The sequence below is a fragment of the Hyperoodon ampullatus genome (assembly GCF_949752795.1).
Source record: "Hyperoodon ampullatus genome assembly, chromosome: 6".
Classification (NCBI taxonomy): domain Eukaryota; kingdom Metazoa; phylum Chordata; class Mammalia; order Artiodactyla; family Ziphiidae; genus Hyperoodon; species Hyperoodon ampullatus.
Genome location: NC_136919.1, coordinates 24,211,381 through 24,225,798, shown reverse-complemented (window position 1 = coordinate 24,225,798; position 14,418 = coordinate 24,211,381). Strand labels below are relative to the sequence as shown.

Below are 14,418 nucleotides of genomic sequence, written 5' to 3'. Positions count from 1 at the left end.
TCCCCCACCACCCCCATCTGAGGTGCAGGAGAGCACGTTTTGGCCTCGGAGCAGAGAGAGGCCTCTGTAGACTTACCACACTCTCTGACGAGGAAGGATTATGGAACTTCAAAGGGAGAAAGTGTTTATCTCCTGCCCACAACCTCTTCATTTGCTTTCTAAAGAAAAAGTGGGAGTTAGTAATGCTCATGACCAGGGCTTAAAAATCATTTTTTAATACTTTTTTTGAAAATTGAGATATAATTGACATATAACATGATATTATTTCAGGTGTACAATATAATAATTTGATATTTGTATATATTGTGAAATGATCACAGTAAGTCTTCTTAACATCTGTCACTGCACACAGTTACAAAAAAGTTTTTCTTGTGATGAGAACTTTTAATCTACTCTCTTAGAAACTTTCAAATATTCACTATTTTTTAACTATAGTCACCATGCTGTACATTACATCCCTATGACTTATTTATTTTATAACTGAAAGTTTGTGCTTTTTGATCATCACCCATTTCACCCCCCCACCCCACCTCTGGTAACCAACAATCTGTTCTATGAGTTTAGTTTTAGTTTTGTTTTGTTTAGAGTCCATATATGAGTGAAATCATATGGTATTTGTCTTCCTCCATCTGACCTGTTTCACTTAGCATAATGTCCTCAAGGTCATAAATGCTGTCACAAATGACAAGATTTCATTCTTTTTTATGGCTGAGTAGTATTCTGGTGTGTGTGTGTGTGTGTGTGTGTGTGTGTGTTTGTGTATTCCACGTCTTCTTTACCCATTCACCCATCCATGGACACTTAGGTTGCTTCCATATCTTGGCTATTGTAAATAATGCTGCAAAGAACACTGGGGTGCATGTATCTTTTTAAATTACTGTTTCCACTTTTTTGGATATATGCCCAGGAGTGGGACTGCTGGATCATATGGTAGCTCTATTTTTAATTTTTTGAGGAGCCCCCATACTATTTTCATAATGGTTGTACCAATTTACCTTCCCACCAATAGTGTAGGAGGGTTCCCTTTTCTCCACATCCTTGTCAACACTTCTCTCTTGTCTTTTTGGTAATAGCCATTCTGAAAGATGTGAGGTGATATCTCATTGTGGTTTTGATTTGCATTTCCCTGATGATTTAAAAATATTAAGCTTAATATATTTTGGGCTTCCCTGGTGGCACAGTGGTTGAGAGTCCGCCTGCCGTTGCAGGGAACACGGGTTCGTGCCCCGGTCTGGGAAGATCATGTATTATTTCAAAACAGGTAAAAAAATTTTAACGATAGCCCCCCACTTACAACAACATAAAATGAAATGAAAAAGAAGCCACAATTCCTCACAATCCCAGCACCCAAAGAAATCACTGTGTGCTTTTCCCATGTGCCCGTCTCAGCCTGGCCCTTTGCCTAAAGATTAGGTTGGCATAGTTTTGTTCACAGTCCACATTCACATCTGTATCCTCGTTTTCTCTTAACATCCCATTCCAGCAATTTCCAGGTTATTTTGCAATTTCATCACCACTGAATTGGGAAGACTTAGTATGAAATAAAGAATATAAGTATCTCCTTAATAGTTTGCATATTTATTACATAATGAAATGATGATATTTGAGTTATGCTGGGTTAAATAACATATATTATTAAATTATTTTCACCTCTCCTTTAACTCTTTTAAATAGTGTCTATTAGAAGACGCAAAATTGTATCTGTGGCTTTCATTGTGTTTCTGTTTGGCAGTACCAGAGTAGGGTGTGCAACCAGGAATACAAACGTGCACAGATGTATTTGCAGAGAAAATTTCTGGAAGGATGCACAGAAAATGAATAATAGTGCTTAGCTCTTGGGCAACAATTTGGGGCCTGATGGGAAGAAGACTTACTTTACACTAAATATTTTTGTAACTTTTTTTTTTAAAACACAAGCCTATAGATAGGTTGGCATAATTAAAAGAAAAAGAACAATAATGGCACAGTGCTAGTGCTGTCCAAAGGGTGCTTTCTCATCCATTATTTCCTCTGCCCCATGGCCCTGTAAAGGAGGAGGGGCAGGGATTATCACTCCTGGGTGACAGGTGTGGGAGGGAAGGGCCAGCCTGGACGGGAAGGAGGCCTCCCCACCACAGGTGCCCTCTTGTCCCTGTGCCCTCAGCTACCCTCCACCCACATCCATGCAGCCAGCTCTGCATTGTGGTTGTTCCTTGTGGTAAAATGCCTCAGTGAATATCTCCCAGCCACTTATAGGCTAATGAAGGAAGGAGCAGACATATCCCTACAACAGGCAGGGAAAGGGTAAGCAGCAGTGTCCAGTCCACCCACAGAGCCCAGGGAGAAGAAAGCAGAGACAGGGAGCAAGGCAGGGCTGGGATGGAGAGCTGGGGCTCTTTGTGCCAGGAGAGTCTTCACTTAGATGTCATCTGCAAGAGACCCAACCTTTGGGTAGCCAGATGGGGAGGATGCAAAAGCAGGATGCTCTGCAGGGGCAGGAATTGGCCCTGGGCTTCCTCTGAGTGAGTGGGTGGCTGTGAACTAGAGACTGAGACACAGAGAGACAGAGAGAGAGAGGTATAGAGAGAGGCAGAAACAAAGGCAGAGAAATGGAGAGAAAAGGGAGCAATAGATACCTAAATTCAACTTCCGTCTGCATGCAAATGCCAGCTACATACTGAAGGCTATCCCCTCCTCCTGTGCTGCTGTTCTTGAGACTGATGCCCCTGGTTCCCTTGTTCCAACCTCCTGTGAGTTCCCCTTGAGCCAGATTCACCTGCTGGGAGTGCAGTATGATTAGTCCTGGAGAGGAGGGTGGGTCTAACACCTAGTACAGTGCAGAAGTGTACAAGAAATGACAAGGTCAGAAGGGGCCAGAAGACAAGATCAGCTGCTAATAGCCTGGCTAAAGTTATTTTGTTGAGTCTCACCTGCTCAGCAGTGAACATGGAGATGAAAGTACCGCTTAGGGTTTTGCTGAAAACCAAAAGAAGACTCTAATCACAATGTCAAGCTTATAGTGGGAGCTCAAATCAATAGTTTTTTGTTTGTTTGTTTTTGTCTTTTACTACCAATAGGTACGGTTGTCCCTAGACCCTATATATACTCCTGTTCCCAATTTGGGCACTGCTGGCACTGCTTGGGAATTCTGAGAAAAGTCTGTCAGCTGCTTTCCTGGCTGAAGACACACAAATGACTCCTAGAACCCTCTTACCTGTAACAAGCCAAGATGTGAAACAGGTAGCTCACACACGTGAGGGAGGCAGGCAAGATGGTCACCACCCAGACTCCTGAAACAGAAGAGGTGATACAAGAGGTCTCAGAAGATGAACCAGAAACTATTTTAAAAATGCAGAGGGAATTCCCTGGTGGTCCAGTGGTTAGGACTCTGCACTTTCACTGCTGAGGGCCTGGGTTCAATCCCTGGTCGGGGAACTAAAATGCAGAAACTCACAACAGAAAGGTTTGGGCAAAATATACTGTACTTCTTTTAACACACCTCTTGTGCAAATAACGTTTTGCTTATTTTCTGTTTCATTTTAGCCATATACCCTCGATATCCTTTATTTCCTGCTTATTTATAATCTTTTCCTTTGGTATTAATATTTTCAATCTATAGTGAGTAATAGAAAAAGAAAATTATGGAGCATACACATTGTAGGTAGCCTCCAGCCTAGTAAAACATCATTAATTCTTGAACTTCCAATCTCCACTTTTTGGGGGGTGGTTACCCACCCCCAATAAACAGTCACCTTGTGCAACGGTAACTGGAATCAAGGTCTTGACTATTCATTCATCCATCTTTCAGTATGGTTTTAATATTTCGTACCTAACTTGATTTCAGAATGATTCTGTGTGCTTGTGAGAGAGGGATGGAGACAGAGGGAAGGAAGTAAAAGCTTCTGTATAAGCCGACTCTCAATAGGTACAGAAAAGGCATTCGAAAGAATCCAACACCTCTTTATAATTCAAATCACTCCATAAACTAGAAATAGAAGGGAATTTCCTCAATTGGATAAAAAGCATCTGCAAAAAACCCACAGGTAACATCATACTTAATTGGTGAAAAACAGACTGCTTTCCCCATCAGCTCAAGAATAAGAAAATCAATGTCTGCTCTTGCCAATTCTATCCAACATTGTACTGGAGGGTCTAGCCAGGGCAGTTAGGCAAGAAAATGCATCCAGACTGCAAGGGAAGAAATAAAACTATCTCTATTCACCAACAACATGTTCCTATATATAGAAAATCCTAAGGAATAAATAAACAAACAAAGTAAAATGAATTAATAAATGAGTTCAGCAAGGTTGTAAGACACAAGACCAATATATAAAAGTCAATTGTATTGCTATACACTACCAACAAATAATATGAAAATGAAGTAAGAAACAACTGCATTTGCAATAGTATCATAAAGAATAAAATACTTAAGAATAAATTTAGTAAAAGAAGTATACAACTTGTACACTTAAAACTACAAAAGCTTGTTGAAAGAAATTAAAGAAGACCTAAATTAATGGAAAAACGTATCACTTTTACATATTGGTTGTTCTTTGTGAACATTGCAATACTCCCTAAATTGATCTACAGATTCAAATCCCTGTCAAAATTCCAATGTCATTTTTGGATAAATTGACAAGCTAATCCTAAAATTTATATAAAAATGAAGCGACACTGAATAGGCTATACAACCTTGAAAAAGAAGAACAAAATCACAGGACTCACATTTCTTGAGCTACAGTAATAAGACAGTGTGATACTGCCATAAAGATATACAAATAGGGCCTCCCTGGTGGCGCGGTGGTTGAGAGTCCGCCTGCCGATGCAGGGGATACGGGTTCGTGCCCCGGTCTGGGAGGATCCCATATGCCGCGGAGCGGCTGGGCCCGTGAGCCATGGCTGCTGAGCCTGCGCGTCCGGAGCCTGTGCTCCGCAACGGGAGAGGCCACAGCAGTGAGAGGCCCGCGTACCACAAAAAAAAAAAAAAAAAAAAAAAAAAAAAAAAAAAAAAAAAAAAAGATATACAAATAGACCAATGAATAAATTGAGAATCCAGAAGTAAACCCCCATTGTCAATGTATTTTCAACAAGGATGACAAGACAATTCAATGGGGAAGGAATATGCCTATTAACAAATAGTGCAGGGGAAACTGATATTCACATGTAAAACAATGAAGTTAGAACCTTACCTCATACCGTATACAAAAATTAAATCAAAATGGATCATACACTCAATGTAACAGCTAAAATGATAAAAGTCTCAGAAGAAAATATGAGAGTAAATCTTTGTGACCTTGGGTTAGACAATGGTTTCTTAGACATGCACAAGTTATAAAAGAAAACAAGATATATGAGACCGCATTAGAATTAAAAGCATTTGTGTTTCAAAGGACACCATCAAAAAAGTGAAAAAGCAACCCACAGAATGGAAGAAATTATTTGTAAATTATATCTCTTGTAAGGGATGTATATATAGAATATACAAAGAACTCTTACAGCTCAATAATAGACAAATAAGCCAATTTTAAAATGCGCAAAGAATCTCAGTAGTCATTATTCAAAGAAGATGTACAAATGGTCAATAAGTACATGAAAAGATGCTCAACATCATTAGCCATCAGGGAAATGAAAATCAAAACCGCAATGCAGCCCTGATGTTCACAGCAGCACTATTTACAATAGCCAAGACATGGAAGCAACCTAAGTGTCCAATAACAGATGAATGGATAAAGAAGATGTGGTATATACATACAATGGAATATTACTTAGCCATAAAAAATAATGAAATAATGCCATTTGCAGCAACATGGATGGACCTAGAGATTATCATACTAAGTGAAGTCAGAGAAAAATAAATATAACATGATATCACTTATATGTGGAATCTAAAAAAACGATACAAATGAACTTATTTACGAAACAGGAACAGAATCATAGACATAGAAAACAAACTTATGGTTACCAAAGGTGGGGGGGAGGAAGAGGGATAAATTATGAATTGGGGATTAACAGATACACACTACTATATATAAAATAGATTAAAAAAAACAAGGGCCTACAGTATAGCACAGGGAACCATAGTCAATATCTTGTAATAACTTATAATGGAAAAGAATCTGAAAAATAATATATATGTGTGTATATATATATATAGATAGATAGATAGATATAGATATAGATATAGATATCTGAATCACTTTGCTGTATACCTGAAACATTATAAATCAATTATACTTCAATTAAAAAAATACAATGTGATACCACTTCATATATACTAGATGGCTATAATAAAAAATACAGATACTAACAAATGTTGATGAAGATATAGAAGCTGGACCCCTCATACATTGGTGATGGCAATACATAGTGATGAAGCTGCTTTTGTAAATGGTCTGGCAATTCCCTCAAAAGCTTAAACATAATTACCACATGATCCAGAATTCCACTCCTTAGTATATACCCAAGATATATAAAAATATATGAAAAACTTGTAGATGAATGTTCACAGCAGTATTATTCATAATAACCAAAAGTTGAAACAACCCAAATTTGCATCGACAGACAAATATATAAATACAATATTGTATATTCATACAACAGAATAAAATTCAGCAATAGGGCTTCCCTGGTGACTCAGTGGTTGAGAGTCTGCCTGCCAATGCAGGGGACACAGGTTCGTGCCCCGGTCTGGGAAGATCCCACATGCCGCAGAGCGGCTAGGCCCATGAGCCATGGCCGCTAAGCTTGTGCGTCTGGAGCCTGTGCTCCACAATGGGAGAGGCCACAACAGTGAGAGGCCCGCGTACCGCAAAAAAAAAAAAAAAAAAAAAAAAAATTCAGCAATAAAAAAGAATGAAGCTGAGACACATGCTATGATATAGATGAACCTTATAAATATCTTGCTATGTGAAAGAAGCCAATCAAAAAAGACCACGTATTGTATGATTCTATTTATATAAGATGTCCAGGATAGGCAAATCTATAGAGCCAGAAAATAGTGGCCTGGGAGAATTGAGAAATGGGGAGTGACTGAAAGTGTTCATGACTTCTTTTAGGGTGATGAAAATGTTCTAAATTTGACTGTGGTGATGGGTGCATAAATTTCAAAATAATAAAAACCACTGAATTGTACACTTTAAATGAGTGAATTGTATGGTATATGAGTTATATCTTCAAAAAGCTGTTTTTAAAAAGAAGGAAAAAGAAAGCTGATTTCCATTCCTTTCAAGTTTCAGATGTGTCTTTAACAGTATCACCAGGAGTAGGCAATTGCTCTATCCCAAACCTCCACCAACACAAAGGATGCGGGTAAACCACCATAAATCTCACCCCAGGGTATGCAGGGGACACATCCTTGGAAGGAGAGGATGGAAGGAGTCTGGCCACAAGAAGAGTGAGTGCAGACATTTTCCAGCCAGCAGCAAGAACATGACCTCACACCTTTAATTTAATGCCTTTATCATTCCAAAGGTGAAGCATGTTCAGCCTAAGAGACTCTCTTGGAGAGAGGGTAGCTGTTTAAAGCTGGAAGAGATTGAGACAGAGTGAAAATGTTATATACCAATTCTTAAAGTGTCTAAACGTGAGAAATATATCAAAGAGGAGATAAAACATGAGTGAATATGGTGATATACTCACTACAATTCACCCAGACCAAGTAACTGAGGTTAGCATTAAAAAGTTGCCCAAAACAGGGGTAGAAATGTGAATTTTCAGAAGTATGACTTGAAACAAGTATTATTAAATCAAACACTAGAATATGCTCGCTGAGTGTATAGGAAGGGACTCATCAGGCAGAACATTAAAGATGAATAAAGTGTTCAAGGACAACAAAAAAGTATGGTAATATGGAAGAAGCAGTACCCACCTTAGTGTGACCTTCTATCTCATGTATGTGTAAGAGAATGTTCCTCAAATAATTCACAGTAGTTCTATTCCCCTCTGGTTTTGATATTCTACTAGCTTGTGAGTCTTAAGTGAAAATATTATTTGCATCACCTGTTTCATGGCTTAAGGAACATATGGTAATTTACAGCCATTAAATGTCAGAGCTACAAAGGCTTTTGGAAACCATTTGGTACCCTCATCCCAGTCCCATTTTAAAGATGAGGAAACTGAGGCCAAGAGAAGGGACCTGACTTGTCCAATGACAGAGTTTATCCTGACATCTTGTCCAGGTCCTTTCTCAACAAGGAATAGTGAAGAACTTTCCTTCCTTCATGGGCAATGGACATGTAATTAGAGTATGTCATTTTCAAAGAAAGCTACTATTTTAAGGTAAAGTGACTGTTATGGACAGAATGTGTGTGTCTCCCACCCCCCACAAAATTCATGTGTTGAAACCCTAATCCCCAGTGTGATGGTATTTGGAAATGGAGCCTTTGGGAGGTGATTAGATCATAAGGGTGGAGCCCTCATGATGGAATTAGTGCCCTATAAGAAGATACATGAGAGAGTTTGCTTCCTCTCCCTGTTCTCCATCCAGTATGTGAGGACACAAAGAGAGGGTGACCATCTGCAAGTCAGGAAACAGACCCTCCCCAGGCACCAGGTCTGCTAGCACCTTCAACTTCCCAGTCTCCAGAACTGTGAGAAATAAACGTTTGTTTTTATGCCACACCATCTATGGTAATTTGTTAAAGCAACCTGAACTAAGCAGAAATTAAATTTGAATGATATAAGTAAACTTTTCATATAATAATAAAGTCACGGACCACTGTTTTATCTTTTCCAAAGTGAAAAAAATATAATGATTTTAGTTGTTTCCACTGGCATCAAACAAAATAGGCTATTTGAGATTAGAAAATTCAGCCTCAAATAGGTTCTAACGAAATGGCCTGTGTCCTGACCCCTTTTTCCTTCGAGTCAACCCAGGGAGGCATAGAGCAATTGTAACACAGGTAATATCAAGACCAGCAGCAATAATCACTATAGGTGTGCACCTGCCACAAGTCACAAGTCCCTCTCTGTTTCCTACACAGGCAGCAGGAACAAAGGTGGAGGATGGTTTTACCTTTGGTGACGTTAATCAGCTCTTTCACCTGCAGGAGGACTGGGGTCAGGGTACTCGTCTGGTTCACGGAGGTGACGTAGCTCTCCAATTCACCTTCAAACACATCTAGCTCATCTCTCACATACACGAACATGCAGAACTCAATGACAATGAACTGGGGACACAGAGCAAATCTTTCAAGGTCTCACCTGAGTCCAGCTCAGTATATGAATAACATATGGGTCTCTCTTTGGTTTTGAGGTCAAAACTCTCTGAAGCTCAAAACTCATCTGCAATAGACTCTGGACACTTGCTCTACTGAGATGAATGGGATTGTGACTTCTTTGAAGACAGGAGTCACCCCAAACTCTGTTCTTCACACAACAGCATATAAGAGTAGGCACCACAAGGGCTCAAAGAACTCTTCAAACATTAATTAAATCAGAGTGAAATAATTAAAACAGAGTGAACTTTGAATAAGGGGTGACCCTGGGGACAATTCCAGACACTTCTCACTGTTCCCTTTCTTGTATCTTGGCAATGACCAAATTGGAGGAGGTGTTGTTTCCTGTATGCATGTCATGCTTGCTCCCCTCCTATCATCCTGTCATCCTGCCCTCATGCCCCCATCATCATGCCATTGCTTCTAGAGTCCCTGACGCCATTTTACTTCATCAACCAAACTGAATGTGGAGCTCAAATGCTACTATTTTCAGGCAGGTTCTCAATCCAGAGTAATTCACTAAATTTCCAAAGCACTTTTACCTTTTCTTTTTCTCTAGTTAGACGGCAGTACTTCATACCGTATTTTATCTTCTTGTCTTAGACCATGGGCTACTCCCAGGCCAAGATTCTGCTGAATCAGCTCTCTTCTCTCTTCCAGGTCTTAGTATAGTGTTTGGCATAGAGTAGACAACCAATAATGATTTAATAAACACAATAACACCGAGTGATTTACCCACTGCTGCAGAGAACTCTAGCTAGTTGTCCGTTAAAATCTCTTGTCCCCTTTTTTGGGCGCAGGCTGGACTACATTTGCCAGCCTCCCTTGAGTTAGATGTGGGCACATAACAAGGTTCTTGTCAATGGAAAAAGAGTGGAAGGAATGTGTGCTGGGTCCACATGGCCTTTGAAAACCTCTCACATGCATTTCGCCGCCTGCTTTCTCCTTCTGCTGACTGGATGCAGGTGGTGAGGCTGCTCAGGGATGATGAAGGCACATGATGGAGAAACCAATTATGGAACAAACACGTGGAAGATTGCTACCTCCCAAACCTCAACACTCACTCAACACTGTTAGGTGGGCAAAAATATATTCAGTGTTGTCACTGAAATTTGTGGGTTTATGTGGTACTTCATCATAACCTAATACATTCACTTAAAACTTAATCACAGGATTAGTTTATATAGGTATCATCCTAGTACATTTAAAATGAGCAGAAGACAATTTGGCCATTTTTATCCCGCCATTTGACCCTGCTTTTGACTCAGACATTTTACCTCAGATAATAATGACCACGTGAAATGCTTTGATTCTGTACTTTATTGACTTCCTGCTTTCAATTTCATAGGTTTCTGCTCTAATTTTTATTACATCTATTCTTCTGCTTACTTTGCATTTTAATTTGCTCTTTTTTGTTTGTTCGTTTCCTAAGGTGAAAGCTTAGACGACTGATTTAAGATCTTTCTTCAGGTCTAATATGTACATTCAATGCTATAAATTTCCCTCTAACCACTGCTTTTGCCGCCTCCCACAAATTTTGATAAGTTGTGTTTTCATTTTCACCTGTTCAAAATATTTTTAATTTCCCTTGATGTTTTTCTTTGGCTCATATGTTACTTAAAAGTGTGTTGTTTTTAATACCTACTACTTGCAGATTCTCCGTTATCTTTCTGTTATTGATTTTTAGTTTAATTCCACTTTGATCTGAGAGCAGATATTGTATGATTTCTATTCTTTTAATTTATTAAGACATGTTTTATGGTCCAGGATATAGTCTATCTTGTTGAATTTTCCATTTACTCTTGAGAAGAATGTGTATTGTGCTGTTGTTGATGAAGTAGTCTTTGGATTTCCAAAATATCCAATTGATTGATGGCATCAATTACAGTTCAGATTTTCCTACCTTGGCACTGGTTGCCATGGGGTTTCTGCTCCATTCTGTGATGATCGTGTCTCTTCAGTTTTAGGGGTAAAGGTTTGCTCCATGACCTCACTGCTCTTAGGGATCTAAGAAGAGTTGTTGATTCTTCAATTTGTTCAGATTTGTATTTGTTGTTAAGATGGAGTGGCATCTTGCAAGTTCTTTACATGTGGAATTGGCAACTGGAAGTCTCCGTAAATAACTCGATTATATTTATTAGTAATATTCACCACATGAGTAAAAGTGTCCTTGGAGGGGCTCCCCTGGTGGCGCAGTGGTTGAGAGTCCGCCTGCCAATGCAGGGGACACAGGTTTGTGCCCCGGGTCCGAGAAGATCCCACATGCCACAAAGCGGCTGCGCCTGTGAGCTGTGGCCGCTGAGCCTGCGCGTCCAGAGCCTGTGCTCCGCAACGGGAGAGGCCACAACAGTGAGAGGCCCGCGTACCACAAAAAATAAATAAATAAATAAAGTGTCCTTGGAGTCAAAATGGTGGGGTCAAAGAATTGTACTTCTTTGATTTAGAGATACTCAATTTTGACCCAGCTTTTAAAGAACAACCCCTATCCTAGACCCACCCCATTTATAAAATAATAAAGGATTTGCTTAGATATACTTACAAGGTACAGGCAGATGAAAGCCAACACAGTGGTTCCAATCATCCTGCTTGGGAACTGAAAGTAGGGGTCCCACTCATATATCCTGGTTTGGAACCAAGACTTTTCTCTCTCTCTGTGAATGAATAAACATCAAGAGAAGACAGGTTGTGGCTGGTAAACAAATGCCTGATTCTTCTGAAAATAATATCATCTCCTCTTCTTCACCTTAGAGTATAGTGAAGAGAAAGAGCACTAGTAGATTCCACAGTTTTCATTCTCCCCTTATTCTTAAGAACAAAGACTCAGTTTTATTCAGTACAGCAATCTACCAAATAAAAGGCTATAGTTCCCAACCTCTCGTACAGCTAAGAGTGACCAAGACTAAACAAGCCAATTAGACGTGACCAGAGATGTGGTGTGGGACTTTGGGGAGGCTGGTCAGGTGGAACTGACACAGCTGGGAGGATTCCCTTTGACTTTATTCTTTTCTCCTGCCTGCCATCTGAAGGGCAGACATGGTGGCTGGCCCAGGCTGGAGCCCCAGCATCTATCTTGGGCCACAGACAGCCTTCATGACGGAAACCACTACGTTACTGGAACAGAAAGACAGACAATGGGTAAACTGCACGGTGGGCAGTCCAGGGTTAGTATGGACTGCCTGCCTCCAGAATTCTTTTACATGAGAAAGAAAGAAATCTCTCTTTTATTTGTGCCATGATTATTTTGCATTTTCTGCTATATGTAGCCAAATGTAACTCTAACCAAAGAACTAGTTTTGCCACTGTATGACCTGGTTAGACATATCCCTTCTCTGGGAATATACCCTTATGCACAGTGGCAGTGGCAGGGGTAGGGTGACTTGAATGGTCACTGAAGACCAGGTGTTCTTGCCTGGCCAAGAGCTATGTCCTCTTTTATTGGTAACAGCATCACAGTTTTTCTCTGGGAATCTACTCTTCCCCACCATCAGTCCTGGTGGTTAAGTGAGGCTGAACCACTTCCTAGTTCCCATGGTGAACATGTGACCCTGGTTTAACAATCAGTTTACTCCAATCACCTACTCACAGTAATTGGTTCTGGGATGCCATGTGGTCCAACTTGATCCAATGAAACATGTTCATGGGAATTTTGTTTGAATTATTTGAAAGAAAACATTCTCTTCTCTATGAGCTTAAGACAGGAGGGTATAAGCTTCGAGATTCTGGGGGCCACCACGGGGAGGAAGCCTACCTAACTAAGAGTTTAACATAGGTAAAAGCAGAGCTGAGACATGAGGGAAAGACACCTAGTTCTGATTATATCAATCAAACCCCTGGATCCATCTGTGTCTGAAAACTGGTGACCTCTAGGCTTTTTAATTATGTAAGGCCATAACTTTCCTGTTTCTCTTTAATTCCATTTGAGTTGAGTTTCTGTTATTAGCAAACAAGCGTCCTAAAACAGCGCTCTTCCAGTCATCTCCAGGTCTCTGACACTGTCAGGGCTCATCAATATTGGTGCAAACACCGAGGGGCGTGAACAAATATAACTGTGCTTACTGCAGGGGGCACTTCCTCAGGAGCTGTTTGACGTGCTCTGCCTGGTGAACTTCCAGGAAAGCCTTTTCTTCCTGTGAGAAAAGAGAGAGGTTGATGTTTTGGCTCACAAAGTCTTGTTAGGGCTTTGGTCTCTTTGAGGGGCTATTTCCATAGAGGCCAGGATTTTCGGTAAAACTTGCTATTCCCAGACACCCGTCATTTATTGAAGAAACTGTAGGGTCCCGTCTCCTGTTTACCAAGCACTTCTTTCATGAAATGCCAGAGGCCTGAACTTCCTTGACTCTTCTGCTTACTGCTTTACACCAGCCTTTGTTTTGTGAAGTCGATTTTTTCCTTTGACATTTGGTGATTTCTCATCATAGTTCAAAACACTGTTCCAGAAATGAAACACCCAAAATCCCAGTGTTTTTATTTTTTATGAAAAGGAATTTCTCTTGCTCATTTCTTATTTTGAAATGAACTTTAATAGTATGTTTTGAAATGTTTTCTCCAAGTGTAATGAGCTTTCCACAATAGTCATCTGTTTTGCCAATATACTGAATATGTAAATTTTACACACTGTGAGATGAAATCTTATATATTGCAGATGTTGCGTAGAGTAAAAAAGACCTGGTTATAATTCTGACTCGTAAGTGACATCAGCAAGCTGGAGGAACAGGAGGTTCCAGTTCCCATATGCCCTCAGATACACCAATTTTGACAACCTCCCATAGGTGAGAGTAACTTTGTGGGTGCCCAAGTATCTACCTTGGAGGTTACAGCACTCTAGTTAAGCAAAAACTCCAAGAATAGATGTATTAAAGAGAACAAGGAGAACAGTTTCACTTTACCAACATCACTCCTCCTCCAAAGTAGTATAGCTCAGGGCATAGAGAGAAGGCCCTCTTAGCTTGTAATTTCTCCCATGAGGGAAAATAAAAGTGAAATGAGAGCCCAGCTTCCCCAGTCTTGGGGGACACTGCCCAACAGATCCATTCCTGTCTCACACCACCCAGAACACTGAGGGGATCAGCATGGCGGAATAGTCTGGGGAAAGCTAAGAGGAGGGAAATGGGGCAGGGGATCAATGGGGTGGGGAAGTCTGTCTGTAGTCCTAGAAGGAACAGAGAAAGAGAAAAGGGCAGAAAGCTACATAAAGAAATAATGGGGGGACTTCCCTCATAGTCCA

General features: G+C 40.2%; 1 protein-coding gene across 1 annotated transcript in view; it reads right to left on the bottom strand.

Annotated features, from left to right (window-relative positions):
• The window catches only part of LOC307054422 (stimulated by retinoic acid gene 6 protein-like), a gene marked incomplete at its 3' end in the record, with an annotated part of 35,149 nt that overhangs the window by 5,224 nt on the left and 15,507 nt on the right, over positions 1-14,418 (bottom strand). The window contains exons 7-11 of the mRNA XM_079706107.1: positions 13,251-13,321; positions 11,734-11,845; positions 8,993-9,146; positions 3,194-3,269; positions 77-158 (exon numbers count right to left, since the gene is read on the bottom strand). Of these exons, the coding sequence (XP_079562233.1) occupies positions 77-158; positions 3,194-3,269; positions 8,993-9,146; positions 11,734-11,845; positions 13,251-13,321 (495 nt within the window). The remainder of the gene's footprint in view (positions 1-76; positions 159-3,193; positions 3,270-8,992; positions 9,147-11,733; positions 11,846-13,250; positions 13,322-14,418) is intronic.